Source organism: Notamacropus eugenii, chromosome 1, assembly GCF_028372415.1.
Source record: "Notamacropus eugenii isolate mMacEug1 chromosome 1, mMacEug1.pri_v2, whole genome shotgun sequence".
NCBI classification, from domain to species: Eukaryota; Metazoa; Chordata; class Mammalia; order Diprotodontia; family Macropodidae; genus Notamacropus; species Notamacropus eugenii.
In genome coordinates this window covers 238,785,810-238,804,051 of record NC_092872.1, presented here as the reverse complement: position 1 = coordinate 238,804,051, position 18,242 = coordinate 238,785,810, and the positions used below count along the sequence as shown (strand labels likewise).

General features: G+C 43.1%; 1 protein-coding gene across 6 annotated transcripts in view; it reads left to right on the top strand.

Moving 5' to 3' along the window:
* CDH23 (cadherin related 23) overlaps positions 1-18,242 on the top strand; it is a 597,280-nt gene that overhangs the window by 410,049 nt on the left and 168,989 nt on the right. For all 6 annotated transcript variants that reach the window (XM_072628247.1, XM_072628248.1, XM_072628249.1 and 3 more), the window contains exons 14-20: positions 130-194; positions 2,090-2,327; positions 4,791-4,896; positions 6,262-6,389; positions 11,276-11,348; positions 13,627-13,743; positions 17,254-17,366. In XM_072628247.1, coding sequence (XP_072484348.1) covers positions 130-194; positions 2,090-2,327; positions 4,791-4,896; positions 6,262-6,389; positions 11,276-11,348; positions 13,627-13,743; positions 17,254-17,366 — 840 coding nt within the window. The remainder of the gene's footprint in view (positions 1-129; positions 195-2,089; positions 2,328-4,790; positions 4,897-6,261; positions 6,390-11,275; positions 11,349-13,626; positions 13,744-17,253; positions 17,367-18,242) is intronic.

Sequence of the window (18,242 nt, the reverse complement as noted above, 5' to 3'; positions counted from 1 at the left end):
CTCTGGGCTATAGTGCCTAGGAGTTCACTGGGCAGATGATTACCCTGGAAATTGGATCTTTCTTTCCCCTTTTAGCTTCGATTTTGCTGTGTCTGGCAGTTATGAACTCTTATTCTCATTTCTTTCAAGGCAACAGACAATGATGCAGGAAGCTACGGAGATGTCTACTACTTCCTCAGTGATGACTCTGACAGGTGAGATTCCTCAAATGCAGCAGCATCCCAGGGATCTTTAGGGGAGTCTTTCAATGCTGGGGGATGGGGGTAGTGGTTTCCTAGTGATTAAAGTAATAGGATGAAAACTTCTACTTCTCCTTTTCCACCCCACCCAACCCAGTTAGTGAAATAACCTTGGTAAAATCATTTAAGCTTGTGAATAGGCTTGCTATCCACAAGAAGGTAAGACTCACAATCCCTACACCCCCAAAGGAACTTACAGGATAAATACCATCATGTCATTGGAGTGTTTTGAATCTGTCCAAAGAAAGGTGCTTTAGAAATCACTTCTCAGTTATCCATACAGGGCTTATTCACTTAACGTTGTCTATTGGAGAGGTTAAATCCTAGGTGAGATTCCCTCAGGTACCCAGCAAAATCAACAGCACTGGAAGAGGATGACTAGACAACAGTTCACATGTAAAGGGCCCAGGAGGCTTAGTGGAATGTAAATTCATTCTGAGTCAACAGAATGATGAGACTGCCAGAGCAGCTAATGTGATCTTATGCTGCATTAAGAGGAACTCAGTTTCCAGAATGAAGTGCCCATCTTGCTGGTCAGACCACAGCTGGAGGGTTGGAGGCAACACACTGTAGAAGGCTTTTCAGAATGACAGTCTAGTATATGTTCAGAGGATGCAGACTAGGATGGTGAAACCATGTCATGTGAAGAGTAGATGAAAGAACTAAGACTGAGTAGTTGGGAGAAGAAAAAACTAAAAGGAGACACGTTATTTCTTTGATTGTTTGAAGGACTCATGTCTAAAATAAATAAATAAATAAAATTTCCTGCCTGCCCCAAAAGGTAGAGCTAGGATATAGGGGTGGGAATTTTAAAGAGAAAGATTTTGGCTTGATATAAAAAAAAAATTGCCTAATGGTGAGAGCTGTCCAAAGTGGAATATGAATAATTTGGAGACACTTTGCCACTTTGTAATATCTATTCTATGCCAGTATACACTTCCTTTCTTGGATATTACTAGAGTAGACTATATGATTCTTATATCCATTTGGACTTGATGCTTTATAATGAAAAAGAAAGTTGATTGTTTGATTGATGGGTTGGTTGGTTGGTTGAGTGTTGTGACAAGATATCTCTTGAAATTGAGTTTATGCAAGAGGAACAGAATAGAATTTGAAAATATCCTTTTCCATGTTACCAGCACCCACATATCCTACAAGTAAGTCTCATGCTTTTTTTGGGTTTTCTTACTCCTGACCTGATTGGCCATGGCTGAAAGCTATCCTGATTTCCAGCTTGAGACTTGCCTGCTAGACCCCAGATATCAGCATAAATGTCAACTGACAATTCACTGACATTCCTATAAGAACTACTCCCAAGGGAGAAAACATAGAAGAAATGGATGGAACTTCTGCTTCACTTGCCTGCCTGTTTCAATAGCAAGGGTGATTGGTCAAGAGACTCCAGCTTCTCATACACTTTAGGTGTTTAGATGAAGGTGATCATCTTTCCTAGCTTATTGCCCTCTCTACCATCTCCCAAATAGGAATGCTGAAATTCAGAAAGGTTCACGACCCTCCCCACAAAAACCAGGGTAATAAACAAGAATGCCGGAGACCTAGGATAGACACCCTCTTCACAGGATCATATTAGTTCTCCTGCTATAGCCAAGAACCAAGCATTTGGTCTGTGGTTGACTGATTAAAGTAGATTGAACACAGTCTTGAAAATAAACTCCTCTCTACTGGCCTTACAAGTAGAAAAAGAATGATGACTTCAAATTTCATTCACTTTTCTTTGAAAGTAGTACTGCTTTATGGGAGATGGGGGAGAGGGATCGATGGCTTAGTTCATGTCTATTTTCATGACTGCCTTAACTCTGAGGTTTTTCTCATTTCCCTACTGGGAACAGGTTCTCTCTGGACAAGGACACAGGCCTCATCACACTGATTGCCAAACTGGACTATGAGCTGATCCAGCGTTTCACACTGACAGTGATTGCCCGAGATGGGGGTGGTGAAGAGACAACAGGGAGGGTCCGAGTCAATGTGCTGGATGTCAATGACAATGTCCCCACCTTCCAGAAGGATGCCTATGTGGGGGCTTTAAGAGAGAACGAGCCATCGGTGACCCAGCTGGTGCGGCTCCGGGTAAGAAGGCAGGCATCCCCCACCCTTGTCGGAAAGATGGGGTGTGGCTTCTCTCCCAAAACAGCATGGAAAAGCATATCTACTCCAGCGACTCATGTGCTTGTGGTCTCTGAGCCTGTGTTTTCCTGCTCTATATCTTTTTCCTCATTTTCCCCTCCAACACCCTCTGAAACTAAAGAAGGCAATAGATTCTCCCTCTAAGACAGAGGCTCTTAACCTTCTAAGGGTCATAGATTCCTTTGGCAATCTGGCAAAGCCCAGGAATCATGTTTTTAAAAGAAAAAATAATAGAATACATAGGAAGAAGAAGGAAATGAATTATGTTGAAATACAGTATCAAAACTTTTTTTTAAGTCCATGGACTCCTGGTTAAAAACCTCTGGCCTGAGATCAGGAAGACCTCAAGTCCTGCCTTTCAGCGGGAATACAAACATAGCTGTCAAGCTAGAAAGGACCTCAGAGATCACCTGATACAACTTCCTCTTTTTTATTAATCAGGAAACTGAGGTTTGGAGAGATGAAAGGAATTAACCAAGGTCACACAATGATGGGATTCAGAGAACATTAGAAACATGACCCTTGAGCTAGGAGGGATGTTGGAGGTTATCTAATGCAACCGCTGCTTTGTATTGATGGGGAAACTGAGGCCAAGACTTAGCTAAGGTCACAGACAGTGACAGAGAGGGGTTTGAATCCTCAAATCCACTGCTTTCTTCCCCACCATGCTGCCTCATGGGGTGGGAACCAGCTGCTATGGAGCTGTGGAATTTTTTTTGGTCAAACCAGATAACAAGCATCTACCATACCATATGGAAAGAGTACCAGGGGAGGATAGAAACCTCAATCTACATTCTAGAACTTATAGGGAGCCTCCTCTTCCCCCTTGAGGTCCCCTCCCATTTCCTTCAGAGACTATTTAGCATTAAAGTCTCTTAAACCTGCCTTAAGCACCTGTCAGAGCATCTGCTTAGGGGTTCTTAACCTAAGGTCAATGAACTTATTTTCAAAAACTTTGATAACTATACTTTGGTGTACCTGGTTTGCTTTGGAATACTACATATCTCATTCATTTAAAAACCTTATTCTGATAAGAATCCCCTAGACTTCACCAAACAGTCTGGCAAAGGGGCCATGCCACAAAAAATGTAAAAACTCCCTGACCTGGTCATAAGATCACAGACTTCAAGCTGAAAGGAATGGACCTCAGAAGCCATCTAGTCCAATCCCTTAATTTTACAGAAAAGTAAATCAAGATCAATAGAAGTTTAGTGACTTGTCCAAAATTATGCAAGCAGTAAGAATCAGAGGTAGGATTTGAACCCAGATTCTCTAGTTTCAGAGTATTCCTTCCACCGTATCACACTGCCTCCAACCTTACTAGATACTTACTAGCTGGGTGTGACCCTGGACAAGTCACTTAACCCTGTTTGCCTCAGTTTCCTCATCTGTAAAATGAGCTGGAGAAAGAAATGGCAAACCACTCCAGTATCTTTGCCAAGAAAATCCCAAATGGGGTCATGAAGAGTCAAATATGACGAAAATTGAACAACAAGGCTAGAACTCAGGACCTCTGACTCCTCAACCAGAGGATGGTAGGTATACTAAAGTAACAGAGACTTCTTCACATGCTTCTACAGTGGGCTTCCCTCCTTTGGGGCATGTGATTCTGGGCTTTGACACCCAGTGCTCTTTAATAATTTCCTCGACCACCTGATAGGATATTCCCCACCATGATACAAGAGTCACAATGCTCATTTCTTCAGCTCTCATATCCACAGGAGTGGTTCTGGGTGAGAAACTTGGAGGGGAGAGTGGGAGGAAGGGAAGGACATGGAAGTGGCAGCCCATCTGTTCACCTAAATGTGACAATTACTTGTTAATGTGACTGCCTCGTGGCAGCAGGGTCTGGCATTTCTCTCCACGCTTCTCCTCCTTTCCCCCACCCCTCCTGCCATTATTTCGGAGAAACTCCATGGGACCGATCATGCCCAATTATGTTCAGAGTGATGGGGTCTTCCCTGAAGGCTCTCTCTGGAGTTGGTGACAAGACTGGAAGGAGGCTAATGAATTCAACAAAATCGGAAGACAGGTCGAATAGAGGAGGGAGAGAGAGTAAGCGGCACATGGTTCCATTCCATATGCCAGGGGCATCTCCACTCAGAAATTTCCTCTGAACTTGGATGGATATCCTGGAATGGAGTGTGCTCACTGAAGGGAAAGGGGACTCCTGTCTGGGAGCAGAGGGGCCACAGTTTGGGAAATAAAACAAGGGATGTGCCATCTCTCTAAAACAGTGTCCACCTCGAAGGTGTCCACCTCAAAGCAAGAATAAGATATCCCTTTTGGAGACCCCTCCTCCTCTTCACAGCTAAACAAATATAAAAACTCTGCTAGTCCCAGAAGGATTGCCCTTGGCTTTGTGCAGCTCTGGGGTCACACACTGAACTCTCTACCTCTCCCCAGGCCACTGATGAAGACTCCCCCCCCAACAACCAGATCACCTATAGCATTGTGAATGCTTCTGCATTTGGTAGTTACTTCGATATCAGCGTCTATGAAGGCTATGCAGGTAAGTGTGGACAAGAGCATTGGGTCTTGGAGGGGGAAAGAAAGAAGGGGCTGGGATATATGACTCTTCTAGCCACAGCTGAGAGTTTTGTTGCCCAGACGGGGAGAAATGATCTTAAGACACCACCTCAGTGGTTCTTCTCAAATCAAGAGGGGGCTTGGCACCTGGGTTAAGGTTGAGTGAACTCATTCTTGGGTACTGACTCCCCAAGAGTTGGGATATTTTACCTCCCTCCTAGATGGTCTTAGTACATTTCTGTTAGTTCCTTTTTGTTGGAGCTGCCTCTGATGATTCTTGAGTACAACCAGGGTAGGTCTGGATGCCTTAGGGAGCCCTTGGCAGAGTTGAGAAAGAAGTGATTTGTTCTCAGCCCACCACCCCTTCCCCTCAGACAACCAGAGCCCTCAAGATGCTCCCCTGGAGGCCCCTAGTGAGCCCTGGCAAAACTCTATGACCCAGATCTTTCCTTCCTTGAAACACTCCCCCCACATGCACACAGCTACCATGTTTATCTGAGGGCTATGATAGATAACCAAAGCTAATATCATAGAGGAAAGAAAAGAAAGAAGGATGCATGGGGGAAAGGGGTAGAAAGAGGATCATTACCTTTACCTTGCTTTTCTGTCCTCATCATGGGATTTTAGGATTTAGAAAATCTGAAGGAGCCTTTTCAATTCTTGTCCAAGCCCCTCATTTTACAGAGACCCAGACTGGTCTATCCTCATGTTTAATAAGCTTATTTAATTAATTCAAGTACTGGAGATGCAAGGAGCTAGTGAAAGCTACCGCTGATACTACTAATAATGGTTCTCATTTAGAGAAAATGGGGTTTATAAAATGCTTCCCTCATGGCAGTGCTTTGAGGTAGGTGATGCTAGAATTATTATCCCCATTTTACAGGTTACAAAACCAGGAACACAGAGAAGGAAAGCAATTTACCCACAGTCATTTAGCTAATGGGGATCAGGGTCTGAACTTGAACCCAGCTCTCTAGTCTCCTAATCCATTTCTCTTTCTACTATACAATTCTGCCTCTCACTGTTTACATAGAGAGAGTGATCTCCACATTCATTTTCTCATTGGCCCATCACAAAAACCACGTGAGATAAGAAAGGCAAGTTGGGTTAGCCTCATTTTGAAGATGAAGATGATTTTCCTACAGAGTTATGCCAAAGTGTACTGGACTGACTCAGGAACTAACAGTGTATGAGATCTTTAAGGGAAGACTAGATTACTACTTGTTGGAGGGTTGCTACAGAGAGGATTCTGGCATTGCAAATAGATGGCCCCAACTCTGAGATTGTGATATGGTCCTAGATTCTCTGCCTCCTCCTCCTCCTCTTTCCACATTTTCTGTCATTTCAGTGATCAGTGTCAACCGTCCCCTGGATTATGAGCAGATCCCCAATGGAATGATTTACCTAACCGTCATGGCAAAGGATGCTGGCAACCCACCTCTCAACATCACCGTCTCTGTTACCATTGAGGTGTTCGTAAGTACTCAGAAGCATCTGTTTTCTCAGTCACCCAGTCAAAAAGTTTTTATTCGTTGACTTGACACCTACATAGCCCTAAGCCTACCCCTTGGGTATCCTTAATTTCTCCCACTCTTTCCCATGTTATTCCTTGTCTTAGTCATTTCAGTCAACAAGTACCCCCCTCCCCAGACTGAAGGAGCCAACATCTCCCCTAGGGGGGAGGACACTGCCTAAATCTATGGCATGAAATGAGATTTTTCTCTCTCTCTCTCTCTCTCTCTCTCTCTCTCTCTCTCTCTCTCTCTCTCTCTCTCTCTCTCCTATCTCTGGCTCTTTCTTCTCTCTTCCCTTTTCTCCTCTTCTATCCCCCCCCTTTCCCCAATTTTCTTCCTTTTCCCTTCTCTAAAGATCTAAAGGTGCCTGAAACCAAACTGCAGAGAGGCTGACATGAATATCAAGCGTGTATTAGCACTCTGCATGTCTGAAATTATCAGTCACTGAATCAATCTCCTTGCCTTGTTTATTTGCCTGTCATCCCAGTTGATTCAGGGTTGTGTTGCTTCAAATTGTAGTACTGGAGGCCATCCCTTGCCTCTTCCCTCCTGAGACCCCTGGTCTGATCAAAGCTGGTGTCCATGGGAGAGGGTGTGCATATGTGTACTGATGGAGCAGTTAGTGCATTAATGAGGCTCCAGCAGGATTAGATCAGATTGTCAGATTTGCAGATGCATTTTGATTTGATGCAAGAAGTAGAAAATCTTAGCCCTTGGAGCACGTTTGCTGGATAACCTCCCAAGCCTTCTGAGACCCATGCTAGCATGGCATGCTGACCTAGGCTTACCCAGGGAACAAACTCAAATGCCAGATGGACTCTCTTTAGTCTGTTCAGCTCTACTCCTTTTGGTTTGGCTTGGTATAGACAGTGGAATTGGGGTGGGGGAGCAGTTAGCAGATTTAGGAGGCTGGACAGAATCAGATGGAGTGAAGAAGCAGGCAACCTCTGGACTTTGACCTGGAGATTTGACATGAGATTACCTGGTGAGCAGAAGGAAGGAGAAAGAGAAGCGATGTCTAAAACTTTGGTTTTAACCTCTTATCAATTCCACTATTTGTTAAGACACATAAATTGGAAGAAGTAGTCAGATCAGCCAGGAACATCTTTAAGGAGTATTTGAAAGTGTGCATCTTTTTTTTTTTAATCAAGAAGTTGTCATCTTGAACATGGCCATTACTAATGAAACAAACTGTTCTCTTTGTCCAATGGTTTATTTACACATACACACATATACACACATATATGCACACACATACACATACATGCACACACATACATACACACATATATACACACCTATACACACACACACACATGCACACCTTTTTTGGACAATCAAAGAGTTGAAAACTGGAGAAAAGCAAAAGAATTTTTAAAGGTCACTCTGACCTGTTTCCCCCACCCCGACCACATCACATTCTTGAACATTACCCTCAGTCCTGACTATGCTTCCTCAAACTTGCCCATAGCCCTAAACCCAATCATTATCCCAACCCCATTGGGATAACTAACCACAATTCAATTTAGTTCAACAAATGCATTCTTTACATGCCTGATTATTTATGAGTAAGGCATTATGATGGGGATTGGGGATTCAAAGGCAAGAGTGAAATATGTAACCTTGAGAAGCTTACCAGGAGATGCACCCTGTATACAGATAAGCAAATACAAAGTGACCAGAGAAGGAAGACTGAGAGGATCAGGGAAAACTTCCCAGAGGTGGTGGCACCTAAATTAAGCCTTGAAGGAAGAAGAGAAGGATTTAGTGACAAAGGGAAGAAATGAATTGCATAGGTGAAAGTCACTTTTACTCAGGCAATAAATCCCATATTTCCTGAGCCCCTTCCAATATAGAAGGCAAGGTGTCTTGGATATATGGGACAGGGTCAAGGGGCAGAGGTTAGTTCTGAGAGATGCTCAGGTGTTAGTACAAGACAAGTCTCTCCTGAAGGAACTTGTTGTTTAGTTTGGGAGAGAAAACTAACTCATATGAAAAGATTATTCAAAACCCCAGGCAGTGTTTAGTAAGTGCCACTTAAATTGGTTGTAAATACTTTGGTTCACAGAGAAGGGAGAAAGTCCTCTTAGGATGGTCAAAGAAGACTTCCCATAAGGCCTTGAAGAAGAGTGGAGAGATTATGAGTAGGAGATTTGGAGAGGAAGGTGTTAGAAGGGCGTGTGTTTAGCAGTGCAGGAAGAGAATTAACCTGGTGAAAAAATAACCCAAGCCCTCTTCTCTCTTGTTTCCCACAATCTCAGAGAGTCATCTCTAGATGAGCTTCCCCCACGGAGTCAGAGAAACTCCAGAATGATGTGAAAACCTCAGGTTAGGTATACCTAATGGTCACTTCCCTCAGGAATCCTTTTCAGGTTCTGCTACCCAGCTAGAATACTGCCCATTAGGCTGACCCTTTCCTTCCCACTCCAGTCCTGCCCACCCTCTGGAATATTACCCAAGCAAACAGGAGACAGAGAAGCCAGGGTTCCTCATTAATCCCCACCCTGGATAAATAAAAGAGATAGCTGGGTGGCTGGCCAGCCAGTTGCCAGAGAACGGTCACTCCCACCAAGCACCTCAACGAGGTTGGCATCAGGAAGGCCAGAAGGGGAAGACGAGCATCTCAGCAGGGACTAGCACTGTCTCCTCCTCCGTGCTGCACTTTTGGAATAGCCTCGTCACTTGTGTCTAAAGATCGAACTTGAAAAGGTCATCGCCTTCCGGGTGATTCCACACGTGGGTGTTTAAGTGCCTCTCACTTTGCTGGCTCTCTCCACTGAAGGGATTTTCTCTCATCTAAAAATAAAATCAGATAATGATGCAACAATTCATGGCGTCACTTAAAGGAAAAAGAAGAGGGGCTGGGGTGAGAGGGAAAAAGAAAGGAACAAGGAGTAAAGACAGAGCAGGGGAAGACAGGAGGGGAAGAGAGGGCCAAGGTGGTTTCTTTTTTCGTCTACTGCTTGTTGGTTTTTAATAAAGAAGTCAAACTCGCTTTGTAGATTTCCCATTAGGGGACAATCAGCTTTTGTAGCGAGAGCTGCTGAATTAGAACTAATAGCAAGCTCAGTGCCAAGATCCGAGGAAATATAACCACTAATAAGTTTCCACCTCATGCTCTGACACTGACATTCTGGGCACCGTTTTGTGCAGTGAAGCAGAAAGTCTGAATATGTATATATAGATATCTATATATATATCTATATATAGATATACATATAGGTTTGAATAGCAGAAGGTTTGAATATATATATACATATATATATATATACACGTCTGTTTGTATGACACATGCATCTACACACATCTGGTACGTCAGGGTACTGGAGGTACTGGGGTTTTGGTTACAAGAGTTTGGGTGAGTGGGTTTTCCTCTTCCCCATTTGACCCCAGCCCTAATAAAAACCACTATTAGCTTGTATAGGATCTCTTGGTCTTCTGAGATTAGGAATCAGATTGAGGAAAGACCAGTGAGTACTCTCTGAAGGCAAGGGACAGATATGAGAAGTCATCCATTCTTTGTGCCTACTAGTTGGAGTTGTAACCAGGACAGTGTGAATGGGGCTTTTCAACAGGGTGGTGAATTTAGAAGATCCTGACAACACTCATATCCCCTCAAACAACAGAACTTAGCATCTAGTTTTTAAAAATTAGTTAAAATGAGGATTTATTTGCAAGGGGAAAACTTCCCCTTTATCCTGTCTGGCTCCCACACTAATTTTCCTCAATTGAGAATATATATATATATATATATTAAGGTCAGGCTCTTCCATCCAGGAGATGACAGTCTAATAAAGGAGACAAGATGGACGCACATGAAATATGAAGTGATGGTATAAGAAGTTAAGTAGAAGTAAAGACAAGAATAGAAGAAATGTTCTTAAGATAGTGGGCAATTAATAACCAAATGAGTGAGTGTCAAGGTGTTAAGTGTTGTGCATCCAGAGGAGGGCTAGGTCACTATAGGCAGCATTGTCTTGGAAAATCTTCACAGAGGAAAGAACTCTGGTCTTGGAGAACTTCTTTGTTCTGCTGGGAAGAAATAAGCTTGTTAACATTAGAAAGGGCAGCAACTCCTGCTCTGTGCTCATCCTTTCGGCTTACTCTTTTCTTGTATTTGTATCATAATAGCTCGGGACAGTACCTGGCACCTAATAAGGGCTTAAGTTTATCACCCTGCCTTAACTAGTTTGAAGAGGTGACCTTCTCTGAAGGTGGTTTCCTATTACCTGAAAAACAGGTGCCCTTCCACCTCTAGGATTCTGAGAAATGGGTCCTCTTTTACTTCCAGGAGTCTGAAAAATGGGCCCTTTTCTCCCTTCAGTCTTCCTTCCCTTCCAGTTTCCTGCTAACTTTGCTCCTTTACTTAATTACTTAAGGGATTTTAATTGCTCTTCCCCACCTCTCTCTTTCCATGGTTGGTCCCCTGTGTCCAGATGCTCCCTTCTCACCTATCTCTTGGAATCCCTAGAATTCCTGGAATACCTGGTCCTCCTCCTCTCTCCCCAGTTGTTACTACCCTCTTTCTCTTGAAATTATTTTGGATTCTTTGCATTAAATTATTTTTTTACATAGTGTGTGAATTCCCTCCTCCACCAGTAAGCTCCTTGAGGGTGGGGGCTGGTTTTTTCTTTGTATCAGCAGATCCTCATTAGAGTTCCTTGCACAGAGTGATCAGTTAAGAGGTATTTGGTGAATTAAATCAAGTGCTCTGCCAGCTGGTCCCACTGCATGATATCAGCTGCACTTAGAGACCAAGACCAACCTAACCCAGGGGTCGCTGCCTAGTGTGGGACTGAATCCTGCCCCACTCAGATGCTTGCTCTCACCCTGCCACCTTCTCTTCAGGATGAGAACGACAACCCCCCAACTTTCAGCAAGCCCTCCTACTCTGTCACTGTTGTGGAAAACATCATGGCAGGTATGGGAAGCCCAGACCTGGTGAGTAGATGACTGACCCATTACCTGTTTTTAGGGGGAATTTTTCATCAATTAACAGCTAACCAATCCAGCAATAATACAATTCTTTGGGTATCTACAAAACATAATTTTGGGCACTATGGGGGCAGAGTATAGATAAGTATAAGACATGGTCCCTACCCTCAATAATCTTATATTCTTGCTAAGGAGATAAATATGAAACAATTTCAAGGATGAACTATGTGATACTAACTGTAAGTGCAATAGGATTTTTGAAAGAAGAGGTATGTGTGTATAGGCTTGAAATAATCAGGGAAGGCTTCATAGAAGAAGCAGGACTTCAGCTAACCCTTAAAGGACAAATAGAATTTAGATAGAGAGGGAGGGAAAAGGGTATTTTAGACCAGATGAGTGAGGGTGCACGAGGATGGGAGATTGAAGGAGGTGAGAATTTGCAATTAAAAACCTTAGGACCACCTACCACAGCTCTGTGGGTAAAACTGGATCCTATTTGCTATCTAGACAAGTTCAGTGATAATTAGGTTTGGGAGGGTCAGGATCAGGGTAGGGGTCAGAAGGAGACAAAGTACCTCAGATAGACCTTATCTGCTTTGGGCATTATCCAGAACCAGCTTTTAAATGAGTTTCTCACATTTCCTCAAGAATGGTTATAAATGAATGAGTGGGAAAAACAACATGTATTAAGCACTGTGTTGAAAGAGAAAGAAACCGAGAGAGAAACCCCTGCCTCAAGAAGCTTATATTCTCATAGAAAGAAACTATGAAACAGAAGAGTGATGGTTAGGGTGTTTTGGTCTGGTAAGTCAGTATTTAATTCAATTCAGTAATCGTTTATTAAGTGCCTACTATGTGCCAGACCCTGTGCTAAGTGCTGGATATATCCAGTAGATGTAATGCCCATAGTTCCCGGACCTGAATCATTGCTGCTTGTGCCCTGGGAGGCCCAAACAGACTGCCCTGCTTAGAGCCACAGTCCCTCACCCCATCCCTGCTCATTTCTTAAGGCCACACTACCCCACTACTATCCTGCCAGCTTGGCAAAATAGAAGTCTTTATAAAGGCACTTCAACCCGCTTCTAAATTGAATTCAAGGGATTGATTTATCCTTGTTCTTTCTCCCTGAGTAGCAAAGCTGGCCCCAAGTGGGCAATAGTCATGACCAGGGAGAGGATATTCCCAATTCCACACATCCAGAATGGCCAGCGTGTCCTCTCTATTCTTCGACCCGCACACTCCTAGGGCCCCATACTCCTCCCTGGTAACTGTTGTTTTCTTCCTCAACCACAGCCAAGTCATTCACACACTCACCTCCAAATGCTCAATTAATTAACATTTGTTTATTGTACCTTAGTACATGGTGCTAGACATTGTGGGAATAATAAAAAGGAATGTTCTGTGCCCTCTGAGAGCTTCCAATCTAGAAGAGGAAAATGAACTTATCTATAAATAATTCCAATAAAAAGCAGACTGTGGAAGAGATTTATTAAATGGTATGGTAATACAGAGGAGTGCTAGCATCAGCCCAAGAGGAGATAGAAGGCGAGGGGAGCTATAGCCCAGGGAGATCAGGGACCCTCCTTGGGATCTAAGACATAGGGCTAGGAAGCGTTCCCTAGGTGATCAGGGAAGTCACGGTGTGAACAATGTTCTCAGACCCCTAAATTTTCATGAGTTCAGAGGAGGTACAAGTAGAAGGCGAGAGAAAATAGATTTAAATGGATCTTGAAGGAAAGAAATAGAATTCATAAAAACCTACTTTTAAACAAAAGATCGTGACTCAACTGTAAGATTTAAGGTCATAAAGTTTAAATAATTTAATATAAATGCTAAAGAGGTTAATCATAAATAAAAATGCTAGCTGATATCAAGTTTACTATAAGTACCAGCTGGAAATAGGCACCAAGGATTCATTAAGTGCTTTCTGTGTGCCAGGCTGGTCCAAAGTATGTGAGAGGGAAGGAGAGGCATCCTACTTCAGCCAGATGAAATGACTGATGATCCAAGGCATGAGTCATTGGCATTTTGGCTTCCTTGACATTATGCTAGAGAGTTATAGCTGAGCCTCCCTTTTTCAAGAGCCCCTTATAATTGCCAGGAGCCAAGTACTTTGGATAGCTCATGTGGACAGAATAGTGGGCTCTAGTGGGTCATTTTATCTTGAGATTTCTATTCCATTCTTGCCCCTAATGGGCAGGTACCATAATTCAGGACTGAACTGTTGCTGAATAGAGCCTCCTCTCTCCTTTGTCCCTGTAAAGGTGCCACAGTGTTGTTTCTGAATGCAACAGACCTGGACCGCTCCCGGGAATATGGGCAGGAGTCCATCATCTACTCCCTAGAAGGCTCCTCACAATTCCGAATCAATGCACGATCAGGTGATCCCCTCTCCCAGCCCTCCATTTGTTTTTCTCCTCTCATTGTGATTCCTTTCTGTCCACCTTTATCTCAGCCCCCAGCCCTGGGAATTTACTGAGTACTCAAGGTACATTCAAACTCTATCATAAGTGGGATTGATTTTTTTATTTTTATTTTCAGTTCCAAATTCTCTCCCTCCTTCTAGCCCCTCCCTCACCCATTGAGAAGGCAAGAAATATAATAAAGTGAGTTTCATTTTAAATAAACCCAATATGTGAAAACTCAAATCCTAAATATACATGACCTGATTCATTGATGGGTCCATGACTTCATTTAGGTATACCCTTTACCAAAGCAAGTAGAAGTTTTTCCATGATTCCCCATACTATGTGCTTATTATTCATGTCTTTCTATAGATTGGAACTGATGGTGCAGTGCTGGACCTAGAGTCAGGAACACCTGAGTATAATTCTGGTCTCAGACACTTAGTAGCTGTATGATCCTGGGCAAGATACTTAAATTCTCTTTGCCTCAGTTTTCTCATCTGCAAAATGAGACTAATAATGGCATCTATCTTCTCAGGGTTGTTGAGGGGATAAAACACCTTTCAGGTCTTAAAGGACTAAATAAATACTAGCTATTATAAGTCTTCCAGAAAGGATTGTTCCAATGCTCTGGAGGCCTCCATCTTTTAATTTCTCAGTGGGCACCAATGTACCTCTTAAGCTGTTCCCATCTATTTTTTCTGATTCCCAATACATGATCACCTCACCTCCTTTTTGAGCCACATACACTCCTGATTCTGTCTTTCATGCTGAGGCCTTCACAGGAGTCATCATTGGTAACATGCTGCAGCTAAAGGTTTTCTTTGGGCTATCTGTAATTGGGGTTCTTCAGACATTGTGATATTCCATCATTCAAAGTTGGGTGGCCACATCAGGAGAATATTTGGTGGTAACAACAAGCGGCTTAGGAGCCTTGAAAACATCAGCAGTTTCCCAAGTGGGAGAATATAAATTGATAAGTTTAAAAAGATAAATTAAGCACTAATTCACTTTACTCCATTTAAAGAGCTGGATTAAGAACTAGCTCTCTTTGCCACAGAGTGATTCATTTCACAAAAGGATTCACCATAAGATCCCTTGAAAGTGCAAGTTCTCCAGAGTGTGGTTTGATTTACCAAAAGTTGCAGCATGTTCCTTAGAAGAAGACCAATGATCAGTGTTCAAAGGACTTGGGTTTCAATCTCAATTTTCAGAGTTTTTAGCTCTGTGGTCTTTAACAAATCGCCCAGCTCTCTGAATCTCCTTCCCACTCTATAAAATACTAATCAGTTCTATTGCACCCTCCTCTCCCCAGCCACCTCCCTCTTCATCCTACAGTTCCTTAATGCAGGTGAGACAATGAGTCATCACCATTAGGGCTGGACTTGGGGGCTGGGGAGATAGCAGCTCTCTTCTGTTTCTTCTCTAGAGTCCTTGGAGATAGGGAAAATGAGCTAAAAATAAAACCAAGAGAGCAACACCAGGGTCAGCTAAGTAAACTGATCCTTTACCACTTGAGGTTTTCCCTCACCAGTCACAGATGAAAATTGATAGGAGAGGAAAATCAGAAAAAGCCAAAATACCTCCACCAGCCTGGGTCTCACCTTCCAGCTCTATACAAATGGGTACAATTTCTCCCCTCATTATAGATGTAGCCACTGACCATGGGCACATCTCAGCAGGATTTAGAATAATGAAGGTTATGGAAGGGTTAGAGAAATGCTTATCTGCTCAGAGAGAGGGGGATAGACCCATTAACCTCTCCCCAGTCTCTCCTTCTCCTCCTCTCTCCCCCACCCAAGGAGCCTAGTTCAGCCCTGGGGGGTATTAATGATAATATGGACATTTCCTTTCTGCTTTGACATCTCTCCTTTAGCTCCAGACATGTGAGCATTTTCCTCCAAGCTCCTTGGTCAAATTAGCCAGCCTGCTCCGTAAAGGTGGCCTTAATTGGATCTAATTTCTCAGACAGGAGAAGCTATCCATCATGCCGACAAGTTCATATTTAAAACTTTTTAGAGATTAATTTCTTCCTCGCCCTGCCAATTAATCGACACCACCCCAACCCACGGAGCACATCTCTGTGGCTCAACCCTTTGCCAAGCATCCCTGCTTGGCCTCTTCATCATGGCCAGCCCCTGGTACCGGTCCCCAATTTAGCGGTCAAAGGAGTACCTTAGGAGCGGGAGAAGAGTGAACTCATTCATCTCTCCTATTAACCTACTGTTTTTCTTCTGAGTGTCTCAAAGCCCTCAGCAGCCAATATAGAGCTTTAGAAATGGAGGAAACTTTAAAGATCAGCATGATATAATAAATGAGCACTAACCCTAGATAAAGAGGACCTGAGTTCACATCCTCTCTCTAATACTTGCTACCTAGGTGACCTTAAACAAGTCACAACCTCTTTGGATCTTAGTTTCCTCATTTATAAAATAAGGGTCTAATCTAAATCAAGGGTTCTTGACCTTTTCTGTGTGTCATGGATACCTTTGGTCATCTGTCCAAGTCAACAGGCATTTACTAAGCACCTACTGTATGCATGCTGGGAATGCAAAGAAAGGCAAAAAACAGTCCCTGTTCTCAAGGTGCTTATAGTCTAATGGGTAACACCTATGAACCCCTTCTCAAAACCATCTTTCTAAATGCATAAAATAAAATACATAATAATATAAAGGAAACCAATTGTTGAAGTAGTTGCCAAAATTTTTTTATTTGAGATATAGTAATATATCTAGCAGCAAGTCTAATAACAAGAGTAATTTCAAAGTGATGATGAGCATGAGAGATATTTTGGGACATCTGCAACAACTATAGTATGGTATGAAAATATCTGTGATTTCTATTGCTGACAAAATCACAGGTACTGCTAATATGGCTGTGGTTTGATGCTGGCATTCGTAATGGAAGGGAATGCTAAATTTCAATCAGAGGTTAGTAAAAATAAAGATATATTTCTTTTTCTATCCAAGTTCATGGACCCCCAAAATATATCTATGGATTGAGTGGGGATCCATGGACCCCTGGATAAGAACCCCTGAACCTCTGAGGTCCCACCTGGCTCCAAATCTGTGATCCCATGATTATTTATGTGATTTCATGGAGGTATAAACAGAGATGTTGCTTTGTCCCAGTTCACATAGTCAGCTAATGATAAAACAGGATCTGAAGTGTAGCTCCCCTGTCTCATAATCCAACTCTCTTTCCATTGTCCCAAGGGGTGTTTTCTTCCTCCTTACCATGGGATCATGTTGCCTGGCCTCCGATTCACACCCAAGAGGGAGAAAAGAGTCTTTGGTTCTTCCTTCTCCCAGATAATCTTACCTGCCTTTGTGTTTCCTATTGACCCCTAAAGATGTAATTTAGATTTTGATCCCAGATCTTCCCCATACATAGGAGCTGGGAGGAGTCATAGAGATCCTTACTCCATGGCCTGAGAGGTAAGGGTGACAAAGAGCATGTGGTCTCACTCCTTTCTCTCTCCCTTAGGTGAAATCACAACTACATCCCTGCTGGATCGAGAAACCAAATCAGAGTACATCCTCATTGTGCGGGCAGTGGATGGGGGTGTTGGCCACAATCAGAAGACCGGCATTGCCACTGTGAGCTCCTCATCCTTCCCATCCCTCTTTCTGATATTTGCCTTGACAGCTTTCCCCCGAGGCTTGTCCAAAAGCTTGAAGCTGCCAATTAAACAAACTCCGGCTATCTATTTCTGCAGATGGGAGGAAAAATAAGGGAATTGAGGGGTGATTGAAGAGAACCCCAGTCATTACTGGAGTTCTCCCATCCAGAAGGGATGGACCAAGAGAGTTCCACCCCCATTCTCAGCGGGGGACAGCAAAGAGTTTGCCCTTTTTCACTAAGAGAAATACCAAATCCACATAAGGAAGACAAAATGTTAGAAATGGGCTATGAAACAGTTTTCCATGGAAGGGAACAGAAAGGCATTTATTTCCTCTCAAGGGATGCAAAATTCTTGGAGAATCTGGTTATAAGTTGGACAGTGGAAAGCAAGAATATGCCAGGGGCCCTTCCTTGTATTACCTCTAGCCAAGAACAGGATGCAATAGTCCCACCAGAAATATTTGCCTGTTGACAGGAAGCAGAATCCAGAAGAGCCTTGAGGGCTGACAATATAGAATTTTATGCCCATGTGCATGTATGTATATCCATGCATACAAATATGCATGCAACCATTTGATGGAGATGTACCATTTTAGCAGATCCACTGACCTTGAACTTTCCTAGCAAGACAAGGATAAAGTGCAGAGCCCTCCCCCATTTCTTTGTTGCCCAGAGGCTCCCACAATCTCCTCCTACCCCCCAAAAAGCTATGGAAAGAGTGGGCATCTGGCAAAAGGGAAATCAAGTGGGTCCCCAGCAATGGAAGGGCTTGGCAGAGAGGGGTGTGGCATTTTAACCAAGCATGGGTGGATCTCTCTCCTAAAGAGAGCATCCAGCTTGAACAGATGGTT